At 35.9% G+C, this 19,119-nt stretch overlaps 1 protein-coding gene across 1 annotated transcript; it reads right to left on the reverse strand.

Moving 5' to 3' along the window:
* Window positions 1-397: 397 nt before the first annotated feature.
* Window positions 398-14,671, reverse strand: LOC118263448 (cytochrome P450 4g15). Its single transcript, XM_035575455.2, has 11 exons — window positions 14,521-14,671; window positions 13,886-14,100; window positions 13,056-13,253; window positions 11,852-12,034; window positions 10,551-10,620; window positions 10,093-10,219; window positions 3,914-4,106; window positions 3,256-3,368; window positions 2,935-3,172; window positions 2,322-2,507; window positions 398-1,126 (listed from the first exon to the last, which is right to left on the reverse strand). Exons 2-11 carry the CDS (start codon window positions 14,094-14,096, stop codon window positions 945-947), a joined length of 1,701 nt encoding a protein of 566 aa, XP_035431348.2. The 5' UTR covers window positions 14,097-14,100; window positions 14,521-14,671; the 3' UTR covers window positions 398-944.
* Window positions 14,672-19,119: the final 4,448 nt, after the last annotated feature.

The following is a 19,119-nucleotide window of genomic DNA, read 5'->3' on the forward strand; positions in this document are numbered from 1 at the left end:
AAACACAATTTTGTACAGCGATGTGAAAACAGTGTAGTAAAAGTCATTTTATACATATGTATCATACATCACACTTGCACGAAGCGCTTCGCTTCAAGCTTCCTTGTGCGAACTGCTAAGGAAGGAATTATTTGCCTGAGTCTGTTTCCTGATGGGTATAACCTGGGTGTCTTTAAAGCCCGATTGAATAGGTTGCTCATAGGCAGACATGCTCTATTGTAGGTCGCATCATTACTTACCACCAGGTGAGATAGCGGCCAAATGTCGACCAATTAAATATAAAAGTAAAAAAATGTAGGTATCTAAAAACAGTAAGCATTTCTTTACAACTAAACGAATACCACATTAAGGTAGCCATTAAATAATAAAAAAAATATGGCGTAATAAAACCACAAGATATTTTTTAACTTTTATTTAAAGACATAATTAATCAATTGACCTTAAAATGACACAACTAAAACGTCTAACAATAAAATTATGGTTACCAAAATTAGTAATCAGGTTTTAAAATAACGATATCTTGACGCACTGGTAATAATTTAACCGAAAATTAATCGAAAATAGATATATTATAATCTTTACATATTTTTTAATAATAATCGTATTTTCCGAATAATAATAGCTTTAATGATATGTCATAAAATATATTATCGTGACTAACGCATGCATATCAATATAATAAATGTAGATATAACAGATTTTTTGAATAATATATTTAAAAATTACAAGTTCTCATTGAATTACAATCTTCTATTTGACGAGTTCAATTTATCAAGATCTTTGTGAGATACATTTTCTAATTTTTTTTCTGGTATCGACCTATCTAGAAGTTTATATTCGTATTTAACATATGTCTTAAAAAATCAGGTTTAGCTCTACTAGTCCTTACATCGACCATGAATTAAACAATCTATCTTAAGATAGTACTAAGTTTTACAAATAAGTTAAGCTGCATTGGATGGTACCCTCACTCGTGGTTCGATTCTGATCCTGAATCCATCAGATCTCTTCAGAATGATGTCTCCTTTGAGCTGGAACTCTTCCTCAGGAACGTCAGAAATTGTCTTGTAGTTTCTCAAGATGGTTGATAGAAGAATCTTTAGTTTTAGCAGAGCGTACTTGCGTCCTGTAAAGTTATTGTCAGTGTTAGTATGGAGTACAACATAATACCTAACTTATTATTGGCTGATATCAGTCCACACTGTCCACAGTACAATAAAAATGTAGAGATGAGAAATAAAAGTAATAAAAAAAGATGGCAGAAAGCAGGTTGATGGCCAAACGCAGACTAACCAACGCTAAAAAAAGTGCCTAGATAAATTTAATAGTCAGAGAATTGCCATGACATTAAGTTCGTCAATTTTACAGCGTATGTGCAATAAAGTTTAAAATAAATAAATACTATTTGTTAGGTACCCATTTTCTGTTAAAGTAGTACTTATACAGTGTGGTAAAGTACAAAGTAGGAATCACACCAAATAAGTATTTTTGGCTTGAAATTGTTTAAAACTAGTCGAATTCCTAGTCGAGTTACATTTATCATCAATTAATCAATTTAATTGTCCAACATTAGCATGGTAACTAAATCAGTACTGATAGGTAAAATAGAAATAAATAATGAATTTAGATTTTACTGAATGTAGTACGTAAAAAACTAATTAAATTAGTAACAAAAAACGGTGCTTAATGAATTATGTAATTAAATTTTAATTAATGGTATATAGCGAAAGTTTATAAATGAACAGTGAAACTGTGACCTTTTTTAGGTAATAAATCAAATTATTCAGTATCTACTGAATAACTACTGAATGATAATAGATAAGGAAGTAAAAAGTATTGTCATTACTCGCAATCTTTGCTTTGGCATAAAATATGGGTTTTTCTAACAAGTCAATATCTACGGTACTTATGATGAAATTAAAAAAACGATAGTCTTCTATTAATTTTGTTCATACTTTTTAGAAAATTAACGCGTATTATAACCATAGCCGTCCATGATTTTTGTATGGTAGTAATAAAGATATGTAATTTTTCTAAATTTAATTGCTATTTTTGTTTTTGCATTTTTGTTACACCCAAAAGAAATAATAGACACGATTGCTTCACTTATATAGTAAAGCTAGCTAAAGTAAAAATATACTAAATTGAGTAATTTACTGATGTTCTGAAAAAATGATCAGCGCTACCCATAGACAGCCGCAATACAAAAACGATAGTAGGTATTGTGTTACCGAGCCTTAATAAGATTTTGAGTTTCGGGCAACCTCATAATGTGGAGTACAAAACGTAATTTGGGGTGTATTTAAGACAGTTCTACTAACCGACGCAGCTCCTGGGTCCAGCGCTGAAGGGTATGTAGCTGTAGTAGTGCCTGTTGGCCATGTTCTCTGGGAGGAAGTTGTCAGGGTTGAAGGTGTCAGGGTCCTTGTAGTGTTGAGGGTGGCGGTGGATGCCGTACGTGGCAATCACAATGGTAGCTCCCGCAGGTAATACGTAGTTGTTGGTTACTGGAATAAATAAAGTTATGATGAATGTAAATAAATCTGAGATTGAAAGAAAATTGCGACCCTTCGCAATTTTCATTCCCTGGTCAGGAAAAGTAGGTACTACATACTTAGATTTCTATCCTTCTGAAATTATGCCTGGTGTATGGTAACACATTCATAACACGTATGTGCACGACCACGGCCTCACAGAAAATCGACGTGAAACAACGCTTGCGTTATGTTTCTTTGTGTGAATGAAGTTATCGGAGGTCCAATTACCCCCTTCCCATTATCCAATTCCCCAACAACCTCTAAATTCCTAACTCCCAAAAGGTCCTAATTCCTAACTCCATGGGCGACGGCGATTGATAAAAAAAACTTTTGCCTACCTTATCGGGGATTACAAGGGGTTTATGTGTGACGAACCTATGTATAAAACATTTCTTACCGATTTGGGCGTCTTTCTTCAACTGCCTAGCAATGATGGGTACAGGTGGGTACATTCGGAGAGTTTCCAGGATCACTCGCTCCAAGTACTTCATCTGTAGAGTGTCGTTAAAGGTGGCGGGCCTGTCGGAGTCACCGAAGATCTGGTACAGTTCATCGTAAACTCTCGTCTGCACATCCTGGTGGAGACCCAACATGCACAATACGAAGCTAGAGCCGGCTGCAGTGGTGTCGTGACCCTAAAACAAAAATACATGTCAGTAAACGATTTTGAGTCTATTTTCTATCTACTCCAGAGTCCAATTTGCAAATTGATAGGTACCTCAAACATAATGGTGTCAACTTCTTCCTTAATCTCGTGATCACTGATCTGGTTGGTGCCGTTTTGAGCTGATTCAATCATCAGATCCAAAAAGGCCAGACGTTTTTTCTCACCTGTAACATTTAAAATCATATTTTATACCGACATCTTTAATTGATTTAGTCTGGACTTTAAAAGAGACTATGACCTCTGAGTTTATTTCGGCATTTCTTCTCAGAGTAGTCCGATAGGAATTGCCGGCCTCATCTAGTTATTTGAAATATTGACGTGTAAAAGAGTTACTTGCAACCTATTTGCAAAAATAAATATCATTTATAATTTATAACATTGAATGTACTATAATACTCATTTTCTTGTTTGAAAATATTAATTGATCTGCTTTTAGCGGAATTATCCTTTTTTTTTAGCATGGCGTGTCTTATGATCGAGTTTCTTGCTTTTGTTTGGGCGAAGTAAAACGACAAATTGCTCAACTTTTTCCTTTTTTTATTACTGTCACGCGACATTAAATGACACCTAATCAGGTTTTATGTAATTGGTTTTTAGAAGCAATTTCTCAACTCTGGCGTCAAATTCAAATTAGTTTCATGAACTGTATCTTTATCTGTAACATTGCTAGTTTGATTGTTTAATTATACCAATTAATCCTATTACTTACCGACGTCATTTTCGTCGTTGAAGTCCAGATCGTCACGGTAGCCTTTGAAGACTGTGTCTGACAGAGTTTTAGCATTGTTCGCCAAAACAGTATCGTTATTGAGGGCCTTGCCATCAGTCAACTCTTGGAGACTGGGAGGGATGATTCCCTTAGCTTTGTTTTCTTGGTAGATTTTCTTCTTTTGCTTAATGACCTGAAAAAGTTTACCATTTTAAGTTAGGAGTCTAATCCTTATCTGTATGTAGCGATGTTAAAATCGACATAATCTCGTTCGCTATGCCAAAATTCGCTTCAAGCTTTGTGATGTGGTTTGCTATATTTAATATCGAGGGGTAACGGGCTATTTGGTTTAAGCGACATTTTTGCAACTTTACAGGAGAGCCTTTTAAAGTTTGAAATTTCGAAATAAAATTCATAACAAAAAAACTTCTGCGGTTATTTAAACGGGGTAAACTGCATTGAAATTTAATTAAAAATATCTAGTTGTTGATGCTAATACCAAATAAAGCGGACCTTTATTTACAAAGATAAATGTCGCTTAATACAACGTGCCCTTTTTTAGAGACAGGAAAAACGATTTAAGTGACTTCATAACCTACAACTGGCTACAGGGGAAAAAGTTAAGCGACAACGCACTCTATTTACGGAGTAAGCCAAAAGGTATGAAGTAACGAAACCCAAAATTAGTAGAAGCAAGCTATTTATCTTAACTACCAATTTAGATTCAAATGACTGTCAGGCTAAATTACTTATGTGACATATAACATTGAAATTGTAACGTTTAATGTTTATGGTTTATACATCTAAGACTATCAATGGCTGATAAAACAACCAGGATATTTTGCAATCACCGAAAATTTCAGGTGCTTACATTGAATAAATAAACATACAACATAAATAATCAATCAAAGTATTTATTTAGAGTAATTTTGCTCTATATTTATTTAAAATTCTCTAAATTTACATTTTTAAATACTACAACATACAAAATAAAATAATATTTAAAAATATAAAAATAGGAGCCGACCAGTAGCGGGAGCATGGTCCAAGCTACCGGTGGTTAGGGCTCCAGAGACAGAAACCTCCTCACAATACGTGCCGTTTCGAGGAGTACTGCCTTCTGCATCAGGCCCTTGATCCATCCGCCCAACCCCAGCCTCCTAAGGTGATTGTCGAGGCTGTTGGGTATTAATCCGTTGGCCGACACGACTATCGGCACAATGATAGCCGAATCCACACTCCACATGTCGACAACCTCGTGAGCCAAGTCAAGATATTTTATTTGTTTATCTTTTTCAGCTTTCACGAGGTTCTCGTCATGAGGAATGGTGATATCGATTATCATCGTGCGGCGCGCTTGCCGATCTATCACCACTATATCAGGTTTATTGGCTACAATAGTCCTGTCAGTGATGATAGATCGATCCCAGTACAACGTGATATGGCCGTTTTCGAGAACTGGATCGGGCACATACTTGTAGTATGGAACCTCAAACTCAACAAGTTGATAGTGCAAAGCAAGTTGCTGGTGGATAATCTTGGCCACCTGATTATGTCTATGCAAATATTCACCATTAGCCAAACGACCACAACCAGAAATTATATGTCTTATGGATTCACCAGGACTATGACATGCCCGACATATGTCAAGGGTCCCATCCTTAATAATATATTTCCGGTAGTTATTCGTAAGGATAAGTTCGTCCATAATTGCACAGACAAATCCTTCAGTTTCACCAAAGAGATTACTGAATCGTAGCCAAGATACGGACGCCAGAAAATCTACACTGGGTCCATGAAGGGCCCGGAAGAAGCATCCGTGGAGCTCCTTGCTATGCCATACCTCGGTATGGCATAGCGGTCATTGACGCTTAGTACCACAGGTTTGCGCCAGTTCTCTTTTGCTAAAGATAGTGGAGTGAATCCATTGTCCACTGCTGCTACTTCTCGATGCATACCCTCGTTTACTTTCAGGAAATATTTCCCTGAGGTTGCACACCTCACGGTTATGAAGGGTCTTAGCATTTAATAAGCCTCGACCCCCACACTTCCGCGGGATGTACAACCTCATGATCGATGAACGAGGGTGATGCATACGATTTGCAGTCAGCAGTGTTCGGACTCGCCTATCCAGGGTGTCAAGTTCAGTCTGAGTCCACTTGAGTATACCAAAAGAATACATCAGAACCGGCATGACCCAACCGTTATAGGCTCGCACCTTGTTTCCGCCTGATAATGAACTTTTCAGCACTTTATTCAGGCGGCCAAAGAAGAAGTTTAATGTCCGGTCCATTAATGCCTAATCCCTCTGATGTAAATGATACTTACAAGTACCTGGGTATGTTACCCAGGTACTTGTAAGTATCATTTGCGGAGAGCGTTCTTAGTTTTGTGAAATCTGAGAGTTCTAGACCCTCAGATTCCACAATCCTCCTCGCTTCACATGCATGACAGTACATTTATCTACTCCAAATTCCATTCTGATGGAACTACTAAATTTTTCAGTTATTTTCAGTAGTTCCATCAGTTGTTTGTTATTTGGAGCAAACAACTTGAGGTCATCCATGTAAAGCAAGTGGGATATGATTAGACCTCTTCTCCGCAAAGGATAGCCTAGCCCTGAAGCCTCCAATAAAGTACTGAGAGGATTCAAGGCCAAGCAGAACCATAGTGGGCTCAGACTGTCACCCTGGAATATTCCTCGCACTATCCTTACAGGCCCTTCACTCCCTTGGATTTGTCTACATCCCGGATAGCAAAGCACAGTACTCCATTGCCTCATACATGACTGCAAGAAGGCGCGTAGAGTTGCATCTATCTTATACAATAGAGTAATTATTATTTACATAATCACGGGACCATAGGGTCCCGGACCTTTGGAAGGCGTACGAGGGGCCGAAGCCAACTCGCAGAGGCCCGTTGAACAATTTTAATCTAAATGTAATGGGACATCAGCCGGCGATTATCCCTGTATGCACTATGGAAGTACACCAAAGGACAATCCCCGGTTGATGCAGGACTATTGTGAGATATGGTAAAAAGAAAAGATAGGGATATGGGTGTGGATGGCTGTGGAATAGTTAACCGGTTAACTATGGGGACTATGGCCCCTGCCCCTGACCAATATTGAAAAATACGGATAAACAGGCAGGGGGTGACTCGCAAACTCAATAATGGGCCCCCAGAAACGGCCGCTAGCATGTAGCGACAAGGGGAGCAACATATCTTGAGCTGCTTGAGGAAGGAGAGGCATCCCAAGGCTATCAGGGCAATCCCGGAAGTACGGTCAAGACCCCTACCAGCATCTTATTGGGATACATCCTTCCCCCAAGTGGAGTTGAAGGCAACTCCACTCTTGCGATCTCCACTCAAACCAGCCGGTTAAGGCAAGAGTGAGGCAGGAGAGGCCGCTCCGGATAGTCACGAGTACTAACCGGAGTAAAAAAATAGGGTCTCTCCCGGGAGTCAGGTCCGTGGGGTCGCCACTGTTGTTGTTGGAGATTTAAATATTTTTTATGAAATATCTTGGGTTTATACCCACTGGGGTTATCCCCAGTGTCGCACAATTTCTTTAAGTCCATGTATTTGGCTTTGGTTATCGGTAAACTTGAAATATAATATGTACGATTGATAGCTAGATTCAATTTCGCTGAGCGTTTTACGTAAACACTGGCGGTGTGCGCCCGTCACATCTGTCTTCGGCACACTCTGGACTGTGACTGAGGCGCCCGCGCACGATAGTTCAGTTGAATGATTACGATTTTTAACACCCGGGCGAGGAAATAAACATGGTATCATATGACATGATTGAAATGTACCATATTAAAATTTTGTTATTGAAATACCGACTTGTATTTTTATGAATACAGGCAAAATGTTTCAATGTACATCATTAATTTTATAGTCTGTATTAAATGACATGCATTGAAAAAAAAGTAGGACTAAAATGGTTTAACGACTAAACAAAATATCTGAACAAAAACGAGTATTTGATTCAAGTAGCACCCGGCGTGGAAAATAGATGCAGCTAAAAGAGTTTAAGCGACGACCCGTATCGTATTTAGGTGACGGACAAATGGTTTAAGCGACATCACACCGTGTGATTAGGGAAGACAAAATGATTCAAGTTACTTCTTAATAAAATTTAGTGACAGGAAAAACGCTTTAACTCTTATTCACTTATTTATGAGAGATAGGGTGACTGGTTTATGTCACAGTTATTTATATGATGGTATAGTTCAAGTACATGATTTAATAAAAAATGCAAAATCCACGTCGTTTAATACACTGCCACTTTGGAAACGACACGAAAATAGTATTGTTTGAAACGCCAAAAAAGTGCTCCGATTTTAATGAAACCGGCATCATTCGACGGAGAAAAATTCGCTGATTCCAAATATGTATATAACTCAATATCACCCAAAATGTCGCTTAAACCAAATAGCCCGTTACCCCTCGATATGGTTTTCGAACACAGAGCATATTATTATTTATCGTGATAATTACTGGTCAATGACACGATGATGGTCTATTGATTGACATCAGTCTGATGATATGCCGTATCAATTTGAATTTCACAGTTCCTTTTAATATTATGCAACAAACACGAACTTTGCCATACAAACAACGCGTCGAATCATTTTCAATTCAAATGCGAATGGTGACATTAAATTACCTTCAAGTGATTGATTGATTAGTCATTTATTGACTTCGTGGAGTGTCAATAATGGAAAATAAAACAATTTGCCTATTAAACAGTTCTTCAAACCAAGCTTAGTTTAAAATTCAACTGTAAGCCTAATGTCACAAGGGACACTTTCACCTGAATAAGTGTTTATTAAACAATTATGTTTAAACAACAATGGTTTGATGATGTAAATATGTTTAATTAAAATACAGTAATGAACTTATTTACTGTTTTACTAATTTGTCATGACTTTTACTCATGACATCGTGCAAGTCTATATATTTTCGCAACCTCATGTGTGTCTTTAAGGTGCCATCAATTTCTATACTACATTCAAATTAGCTTATGCTACATTAAGTTAAAAAAATATATGGGATTGATATTTATTCTTGTTATTTTTTTTTATTCATTCCAATACAGTCAGTAACCTATTTTAATCGACTGGCTTAGTTTAGCGCGATAAAATTTTCGCAAAATTGTAGTGCATGGGTTCATAAAAGAGTGCGCGCAAACGTGGTATAAAAAGTCGCGTGATAAATTTACAATAGAGCATATTCGACATGAAAAGTCGCGCGACTGTTAATTGTTGTGTGCTCTCGGCATTACCTTATCTGTATTGTATTTGTACCTCACGACAATAGTATCGAAATTGAAGTTCGTATCTTCAATATACAATGTGATAGGGGCGAGACTTATAACCCGTTAAGGCTGAGTTCTACACCTAATTTTATCGACAAAAGTCGGGGGTCGAAGGGGTAGAATCCCCTCCCTAACAGTTATGGCTATTTTAATATTGATTTTACTTTTTTTGATATCAAAGGTTGTATGCGTCGTAGAAACTAAAGAAAAACTACAAACGGTAGCTAATAACCTTGGCTAACTAATTCATTACTTTTTTCATATGTTTGATAATGTTATGGTGAGAAAAAAAATCATTTGTGAATTATTTTTACCGAAAAAATCACTATATTTCAATATTTTCAATTAGGGGTTCAAACCCCCATATTATTTTTTTATCGATAAAATTAGATGTAGTACTCAGCCTTAACGGGTTAGAAGTCCCACCCCTATCACATTGTATTGATATTGATATAAATACGATAAATTAATTAAATATGTCAATCCCATTAATTGAAATTTCTGGTTAGATGCAGTAAAATTGTAACAAACAGATTCATTCCCATATAAATGAATTAATAAATATTGGGACTACACGTGACTGTTAACACATGTCATGTCGGTCGCGTTTTGACATTTGATGTATACGCGAATAGTATTACATATCGATGCCTTCGGCCCAAAAGAGGATAATCAACATATTTATTGCGATTTTGAGTTATATACATATTCGAAATCGGTTAATTTGAAACCGACTTCCCAAAAAAGAGGAGGTTTTCAATTCAGCCGGTATGTTTTTTTTCTCCATAGAATGATGTATAGAAGCAAGTGTGCTTATAGTATCTATATATAGGTACATTATGTATGTGTTTACCTTATTAGTAAGTCCGTGAATAATGTCCAAAAGTTTCTGTTGTGTTTTGTGGAGCGGGTGGAATTTGAAGATACTGTCCAGTCGCAACCAGAATTTGTAATGCCTTTGGTGGATAATATCGCACATTCTGAAACAGGAATGATAAAGATTGTATAACATTTTCAAAATGTGAATAAACCAAAACGGTATATAACGTAAATTGCATTTAACATCATTGACATTATTATTTAATTTTTATTTATTAAGGAACTTCGCAATGACGGTTAATAGTATAATTTAGAACAAGTTATAATTATTCTTAACATTAAATGTATCGCTAGTCTTCAAACTAGGATGACCCTGTATATTGGGGAATTGAGTTGAGGAATGTAATTATGAATTTTGTCCGTCCTCTAGCTACAAATGGTAAAAATAGTATCTACTACTAGAATGAGGTGTTAATAAATAGATTGACTTACTTCATCACAGCCATAGCATAATCGAAGCTAGATTGATCCTGAGTCTTCTTTGTGATACCCATAGCCGTTTCTGTGAAAAAAAACATTGCTTAATTAGATCAGGAACTGATCATTTTAAACAACCCTCTATTTAGAGGTTTTATTGTCTGAACGACGGATTTCCAGACACTTATTATCCTGTATATACTAATAAAGCTGAAAAGTTTGTTTCTACGTTTGAACGCGATAATCTCCGAAACCAATAACTAACTGATTTGAATAGTTCTTTTTGTGTTGAATAGTGCATTTATTAAGGAAGGTTATAGGTTATTAAAGATCACGCTATGATCAACAGGAACCGAGCAGACCGGGTATAACCACGCGAAAGTAGCCAGTCATTTATATGTCTAAAACTTATATGAGTAGAGTTTTGCCATATCTCCTGCCTGGATGAAATCACACACACACGTGTGGGGGAGTCACGAGCTAACACATGACATTTCTACTTATAAATTATATTATGTCTAGTTTATGTAAAGAAAAAGTACGTGTAAAAAATAATGCAAGGTTATGGTCAGAACAATTCAATTGATTAGAATAATGAATTATACATGATTGCTATTGTTTTCTAAGTAGCTGTCGACTTTAATTTGTGTTTCATGTTAGGTATCGGCAAATAATAATATGTTACATCGCAAAAAAATATTGTACCGTAATTGATATTAAATGTTAATTATGATTTTTTGTGTAATAATTTGTTAATGACTTTATTAAACCGTCGTTGTTAGTATTCTTCCATAAAACAGAATTTTAAAGTAAGGAGGCTGGGATATAATGTCATCTTCTTTTTAAGATTCCCTGATAACTGGCCACTAAAGTAAGAAAAATCTAAGATACCATTAAAGATTACGATTTTAATTTTTTTCTTTATTTAATTTTAGAGCTGCTCTTTATTTTTTTAGACAGCTTAAACCAGTATTATGTAGTTTTAATAAAAACCTTTTGAATGTAACCTTTTTGGATTTTCTCTAGAGCCTAAGAACTAATTTGTAACCTATAAAATTTAAAAAAAGGAGGTTGTGACCATTGAATATGAATACTGGCCCCTAATGCAAAAAACAATATCTTAGATGCCTTTAAAGACTTATATATACTTTTTAATTTTATTTTAGAGCTGCTCAACATTTTTTCTTCGAAAATATCAGCCTGGATAACGTATTTTATAAACAAAATATTTTTAATGAAACCTTTATGAATTTTTATAAGTCATATTGTTAAAAAATATTACATCACACATCATTGCAGTTTAAGTAATAACTTACCCAATAAAATATCGACTGTAACACCACTCATGTGGTCGTGGACATCAAAAGTCTTTCCAATTTCAGATCGCATCTTCTCAACCACACTCTTACTGTTTTGGTTGAATACATCAACGAAAGATTTCAGGATATTGATATGAAATGTGGGAGCAATCATTTTTCTGTGTGAGCGCCATTTAGCTCCTAAAAGAAAGATCATACGGAAATTAGTTGTATATTATGGTACAAACATCTGGTATTGACGAATTATAGGAACTAATTCATTGGGACCACCACAACATCAGACACATAAGCAGCTAAGACAACATTCCAGTTTTCACACTGCTCCCAGTACCCTAGATACAAAAAAATACCCTTTTATTTTTAAGGGTAAATAATCCAATGACTTCTCCCGCCTTGGCGAGTCAAGAGAGAGTGTCAGACTCTTATTGACTAAAAACTACCCCGTTCCTACTTCTTCCCTTCGAGCCGCAGCCCCGGTAAACCCGCTATTTAGTTCGCAGCTCTGGATCTAAATGGCCAAGTAGCTAAGATGACATTTCAGATTCCAACTGCCACACTGCCCCCAGAACACCAGATTCAAAAAATACCCTAAAATCCAATTAAGGCTTGCAATTAAGTTGCAACGTGAGAGACCAGAGACATAACTCCACAGACACATTTTAGCATTGTTACTTAGTAGGTATTGAATAACGCTTCGTAGGTTATAAAATAAGTCATTGACCAATGATTTTTGCACTTGGTAATAATTTATTCTAGAATGTACCTATTTGTGTTAATTTTGCAGGTCACTGACAGTTAGCTATTACTTATTCGTTATTCGTATATGGTTAAAGTAATTCTGATGCAAATAGGCTTAGATCAGGCGCATGCCTCATGCTCTATACGTAAAGTTCCATTATAGGACTATAATAAGGAACGAAGGACGATTATGAATTAAGTGTGGGAGAGCCTTGCTTTGGCACAAATAAGCCAGCTCGACCGGAGTGATACCACGGCCTCACACAAAACCGACGTGAAACAACAACCTTTAAATTCCTAACCCCCAAAAGGCCGGCCACGCACTTGTAACGCCTCTGGTGCTTCCAGTGTTCATTGGCGGTCGCGGTTGCTTACCATTAGGTAATCCTTCTGTTCGTTTACCGGCTTATTCCGTAAGAACGCATGGATAGAACAGGAAAGTTAAGCAAATATTTAATCTTACCTGAGCTGATGAGAAGACCTTCCCCAAGCCAAGGTTCAAAGTATCTGTACTCTGAAGCCTTATCAATGTGCACTTGACTGTTCAGGATAACTTCCACATCTTCAGGGTTCGCGAGGAAGATGATCAGCTTTGAACCCAGCCAGCCACGAACCACGTAGCCATATTTGTCAGCGTATTCAAAACCAAGCTTAATGAATTCTGAAACAAGGTTATAAATGTCAAACAAGTGAATTGAATAAGTTTTGAAGAACTTAATGTCACGTAAGACTGACTTTATGTAATGTTACGAGTTCCAAGGGCATAAACAAGCAGTTTTAGTCAAAATGAACTATAAGATCTATACACTACGTCTTGAAATAATATGATAATTATGATTATATAGGTACTCATAGTAGGTACCCCACTAAACGGGTGCATATAGTTGGGACTTTATGTGCACACCCAGTGGCTTCAGGGAAGACGGTAGCACAGTGGTCACGTGCTGTCGTGCAACTTGCACAGCGAGGCTCAAGGGAGACGCACGTCTTCCAAGGATGTCCCATAACAGGCGTGACACCGAGAGGCTTCAGAGCAGGTCTATTAGAGGATCCGGTGTCTCTTACAGGTACTGAGGTTGCCACCAGGATAGTTTTAGTGAAGGAAAATCCCAAACTCCCTAGGCTTTTATCTCCAGAAAGCTTCTGAAGGTTTCCCCCCGTCATGAAAAATAGGTACCCCACGAAACTCGATAACTGCTAGCTGGAGGGTACTACGAAGGGTCTAACATATACTATATTTAGGTATACACATCCCAGAACACAATAAACTAGAAATCCAAGAAAAAAACTTACGTTCAGGTTTCTTGAAGAGAGCCAAAAGTGCATTTCCAAATAACGGAAGAACTGTTGGTCCTGGGAGCAGGTTGCCCATCCTGGACATCCTGGACTGTTGCTGCCATCGGTGGTACATCCATACCGCTGACGCCAATAACACCAGCGGGTAGAATATCATCCTCGTGGTATTGCCATTCTGGTCGACGGCGACGTCAACGACCGATGTCATTTTGCTAAAATATGTATAAAGTGAACTGTGTATAATGTAGTTCAAAGATTAGTTCGTTAACTTATACTGACGTTTTCGTTTGTTTCTACAATTGTTTTCGTACTTTAATTAGATATTTTTGATGACTTTTTGATACGTAAGCATTTAGCATAGATTGCAATACGAGTATCAGAATATTACGACAGTTTTTGTCGTTGCGTAAAAATATTGCTGACTAATGTCTAAGTATAACTTCTAAAGTTTATTTGTAATTTGTTTTTGTATTCAAAAAAATTTTTTTTTATCGAATATTGATTGATACGTTTACTGTGTTTAGTTTTATTTAAATAGGTACCAATTTTATAATTACTTGAAAGTTATCAAGAATATTTTTTATTTAAATTAATTTAAACTAATTAGTGTAAATGTGCAATAAAATAATTACCTGACTATAATATATCACTTGCCCTGAAATACTATCCCCTGCCTTTAACGTTTTCACTGGGGGGCCTTAAAACTATTACTGGGGAATTTGTCCGAACATATCGGCATTTTATTGATTACCATCTAATATACATGTGGCAGCCATTAGTACGATTTGGTTATTTGGCGAAATGGCCAGCTGTTTTGTATTTTTGTGAGATGATATTTTTGAATTTCGAATTTTATTATCATAATTTTAAGGTGTTAGTGTTATCTTCGTTTATTTGTTTGATGAATTCGTTTTGAAATATTTTGACTAAATTTCTATCGTAACTCAACATCATCAGATGGACCAATCAAGTGAGAGACTCATCGACCTCTTAATGCTACTCGGTAGTAAGAGAACCACTAGATTTCTGAAGCTGGTGGAAACAGATCGTATGCTCCAAATATAACCCTGAGGTTGATTACAATCCTCAGACATGAGGGACTGAAAAGAAAAGAGACACAATGTCTTTTGTTGAAACAAAACTTTAGCTTTATCTCTAAATAGTAAATTATAACAAATAACTACATATTTTAGTTTACAGTTACATATTTTATTGACTGCACGGTTGGCGCGGTGGCTGGGCATACCGTGTGGCGTGTTCGAATCCCGTACGGATCAACTCTTTGTGTGAAACACTAATAGTAATTTCGGGTTTGGAGGTCATGTGTATGTAAACTTGTGTGTTCGTAAATGCACCCACGTCCCACATCACAGATAAAAAAAGTTAGAACATAAAATAACAAATATTTTATTATTGCCTGTGACATTGTCGCAGTGTACAATTAATGTTTTTCAACGACTGTCTGTTGTGTTTTGATTTAAAGGACGTCATGACCAGTTTTCAGGACTCTATACAAATGCAAGTACCTTTGTATGTAAATTCTTACGATGCTATGCCTCATGATTTTCATGTTACAAATCGGTTAAGTCTAAATTGAATGTTTAAAACATGTCAAAGACTTTTCATGTTACAAATCGGTTAAGTCTAAATTGAATGTTTAAAACATGTCAAAGACTTTTCATGGTTGATACAACATGATAAGCCATACAGTTAGGTAATTTGAAAACCTAGATGGGACGAAGGTAGCCTGTGCCATCTTCAGCCTCCTAACATATCCTATCTTCAGCCACAAAAATCAAACCATATTAATTAGGTATTTATTTAAACTTTTTGCACAATTATGGTACAAAGGACTTAATGCCACAGCGATTCTTTCTTGTCAACTTTATATCTATCTCTGTTACTGATTAAAAACCACCCAGTTCCCGCCCGCTTTTCGAGCCAGGGTCATGGTAAACCCCCCCGCTAGGTAGTCCGCAGCTCCGGAAACTTTTAGGTGTTGCGTAGACAATACGGCAGGTGCAAAGGAGTCAGACATGAAAATTTTAATAATACGTACTTACTTATTAATTGATCAATAGATCATTACATATTTATTAATGATAATATTATACTATAAATTACATATTTACTAATATACTACATATAAGTTAATAATAATAACATAATATACATTTGAATATTCTTGTTCATACATCCCGATGACGAATTCGCTAACAATTACTTTGACCAATGACTACAGACTTTGGTTTTAAAGGATTGCACACTGGTTGCCCTTCTGATTTCCAATGGCAGGTCATTTCATAGAAGGATGGATTGGATATGGAAGGAGGGTATCAATCCATTGCGATGCGAAATAAACAAACACAATTTGTATTACAAAGGTATTGTAAAGAGGATTGTTGACACTTCAAGTGACCGAAGGCTGGCTTTTACCTAGATCAAAGGTTAAGCATTGCCATTCAACGTGACAATGCTGCCAGTCTTTTGGGCACCCTACTTCACGACTCTGATGAGTGATGAGATTTATTTTTTTGAAGCGTTATGTTAGTTTTAATTTATTTTAAGGTATTTTTAGATTGTAAATATTTTAGTCGCAGTTATTTAGTTAATATTGTTTAGGGCCTATTTCACAATGTGTCTGGATAGCTGCTACGTCCCAGATAACTTTGAAATTAAGAACGTAATTTGTATACACTATCTGTCACGTAAGTTTATCGGCCCTTACCTAATATATGAAATGGTGAAACAGGCGCTTAAAATAATATATTTACCTAAGTAGTTATAATAATGAAATCAATTAAAATTAGTTTATTTGTTTTATTTTCTTTGTTTTATTTTTTTTTATTACAGTTTTATGAAATCGAATCTTATTCTCCCAAAAAAGCTCTTTCATTATACCTTATGCGCTATAACAAGGTGCGGCTGACAGATTCAGCAACGTTTCGTATGCACTCTTGAAAGTTGCTGCGATTTAAAAATTATGCCTTAATATTTTAGCTGTATCACATTCGTATTATGTTAAATCATTCGGAAGCGTAGTTAATTAAATTAAAACCAACCGGAATGTTCTAGTATTTAATTAAAATCTAATGAAATGAAAAATAAAGTAAAGTGTTATGCGTATAACGTAAAGCCATAGTCGTGTTTAGTGATGGGATGTACGGCTACGATGGATAGGTAGTCGATGTTTTTTAGAATAAAAAACGAAAATCGTTTGTCGTTACAATTATCATTCTTAAAGAAACCTTTAATTATGTGGGTAAATCTACTGTAGACGCGGCTCTCTCTGCCTAAACCACAGTGACATTATCTGAGCAGAAATATGTAGTAGGCATTTTTCTAGACATTTCCGGCGCCATTGATAATGCGTGGTGGTACTTAATCTAACATATACAAACTAATATACCCTTGTTTTCTTCACGGTTCTGGAAAACTGAAACTCTGAAACACCTCAGGGCTCGGTCATTAAATATTTATTTTGACAAGTATATACACGTAGTTAGACTGCGCAAATAAATAACACACACATTTAATAAAAAAATTAAAGAGAATTAAATGTATGCTTCGAGTATCGATAGCGATAAAAAAAGATTTTTCTAATGTCCATCCCTAAAGAGAGACGTCAACGTCATACTGGCATCTGTCAGCCGCACCTTGTTACAGCGCATTAGGTATAGTGGAAATCGTTTGCAATAAATACTTGAATACTAGAATAGTTTTTAATTTTACAGGCATATGGACGTATTATTTATTAGAATCTAGTCCAAAAAATATTTACATGGTGTTTTTTCTAAAATTTAGCCCACCCTGTGCATAATAAAATTAATGCAAAAGAGACAAAGAGTTCGTTCAAAAGTGTCTTCCATGCCTATTTGAAATAATTAATTTTGTCTTCGACTTTGACTTTGAATTTTACACAATTAATTAAATTAATTATAATGAACAAAGTTCGCTAGGTTAACCTAAAAATCAATTGCCTATTTTTTCCAATTTAGGAATATAATTCATGTCAATTCGTGTTGAATACATTGAATTGCCAGAAGCAAGATTCAATGTTATTCAACTATACTTTATAATTTAAATTAATTGTAGTGGGAATTATTTAGTAAATTTAAACTATTGACAATTTAGAAGCAGATACGTATTTTAAAATACTAAGAATGCAATAAAATTTAAAAAAATGTGTGTGGATGTACCCAGATTAGGTACCTATAGCTTGAGAATGTGAATTGAGAATCACCATCTCATATCTCTCTACTCACTCTCTCTCGCGTTGTAGGTAAATACTATCGTTGCAAGTACACCTTCTATGAGGTAACAAGACGTGTCTATTGCGTTAAAAATAGAAAAAATGTTATAAAATCTAAGTAAAATAAACAAAACTCTGCTTTCTCCCAGCGACTTCCCCCACGTTAATCTCGTGAAAGTACTGGTTTGATTTAATAATATCCAACACAAAAAATATTTTTGTGTTGGATATTCCATTTATCGAGGAAGACCTATAGACGATAAAATATCATGATAATAGCCTTCATAGGATCTTTGAGTCAGGGTCGGCTTTCAACGAAAGTAGCTTATAAAATGCGGGTGAAACTGCTTGAAAGTAGCTAGTGAATTATAAAAGTGCCTATAAATGAAATTGAAAACAATATATACAAGTTAATTAGTCTAATAGTTTAGTAGTCTAATAAACAATGTTTTTAGTTGACTAATGCTGTAACAAACAAATACATCCTCATTCCATATAGAGACCTTGACTACGGGTCAAGTTGATGGTTAGTGAATTAGGCACCTTCCTGGTAACTTGCTTCAATATTGTTAATTGTTACATATTAAAAATACGTGTAATAAAAATAAAGTTGACTGCATGTTCGGCGCGGTGGCTGGGCAACTGGCTGCCGTGGAACATGACGCAAGTTCGATTCCCAATTTGTTGTTGCGGGTCTGTGTGTCATGTGTACGAGGCACGACACAGGAGAAAATACGAGTGTGGGGCAACGTTTTTAAAAGCAAAATGTGTTATTGTTCATTCCAATATCAAGTTATCTATTACTGTATATTTTTGGGAGAAATATTATATTAACTAAGCCACGTCCTGAATCGTGCGACGCGTCGTGTGTTGCGCTATGGTACTCATGAGTATGGCCTGACTATTCACGGTATTTGATCAGCCATAGAGGCTCACAATGGGTCCGTCAACGACGATTCATCAAAAAAGACGATAGATA

This window comes from Spodoptera frugiperda, chromosome 27, assembly GCF_023101765.2.
Source record: "Spodoptera frugiperda isolate SF20-4 chromosome 27, AGI-APGP_CSIRO_Sfru_2.0, whole genome shotgun sequence".
Taxonomy (NCBI): domain Eukaryota; kingdom Metazoa; phylum Arthropoda; class Insecta; order Lepidoptera; family Noctuidae; genus Spodoptera; species Spodoptera frugiperda.

Excerpts from the sequence above, each read along its gene's own strand:
- LOC118263448 (XM_035575455.2), bottom strand. The coding sequence starts at position 14,096 with ATGACATCGGTCGTTGACGTCGCCGTCGACCAGAATGGCAATACCACG. Across the intron at positions 13,254-13,885 it reads TCTCTTCAAGAAACCTGAAC|AATTCATTAAGCTTGGTTTT; the intron begins GTAAGTTTTTTT and ends ACCTTGTTTCAG. Across the intron at positions 10,220-10,550 it reads TATGCTATGGCTGTGATGAA|AATGTGCGATATTATCCACC; the intron begins GTAAGTCAATCT and ends TTCCTGTTTCAG.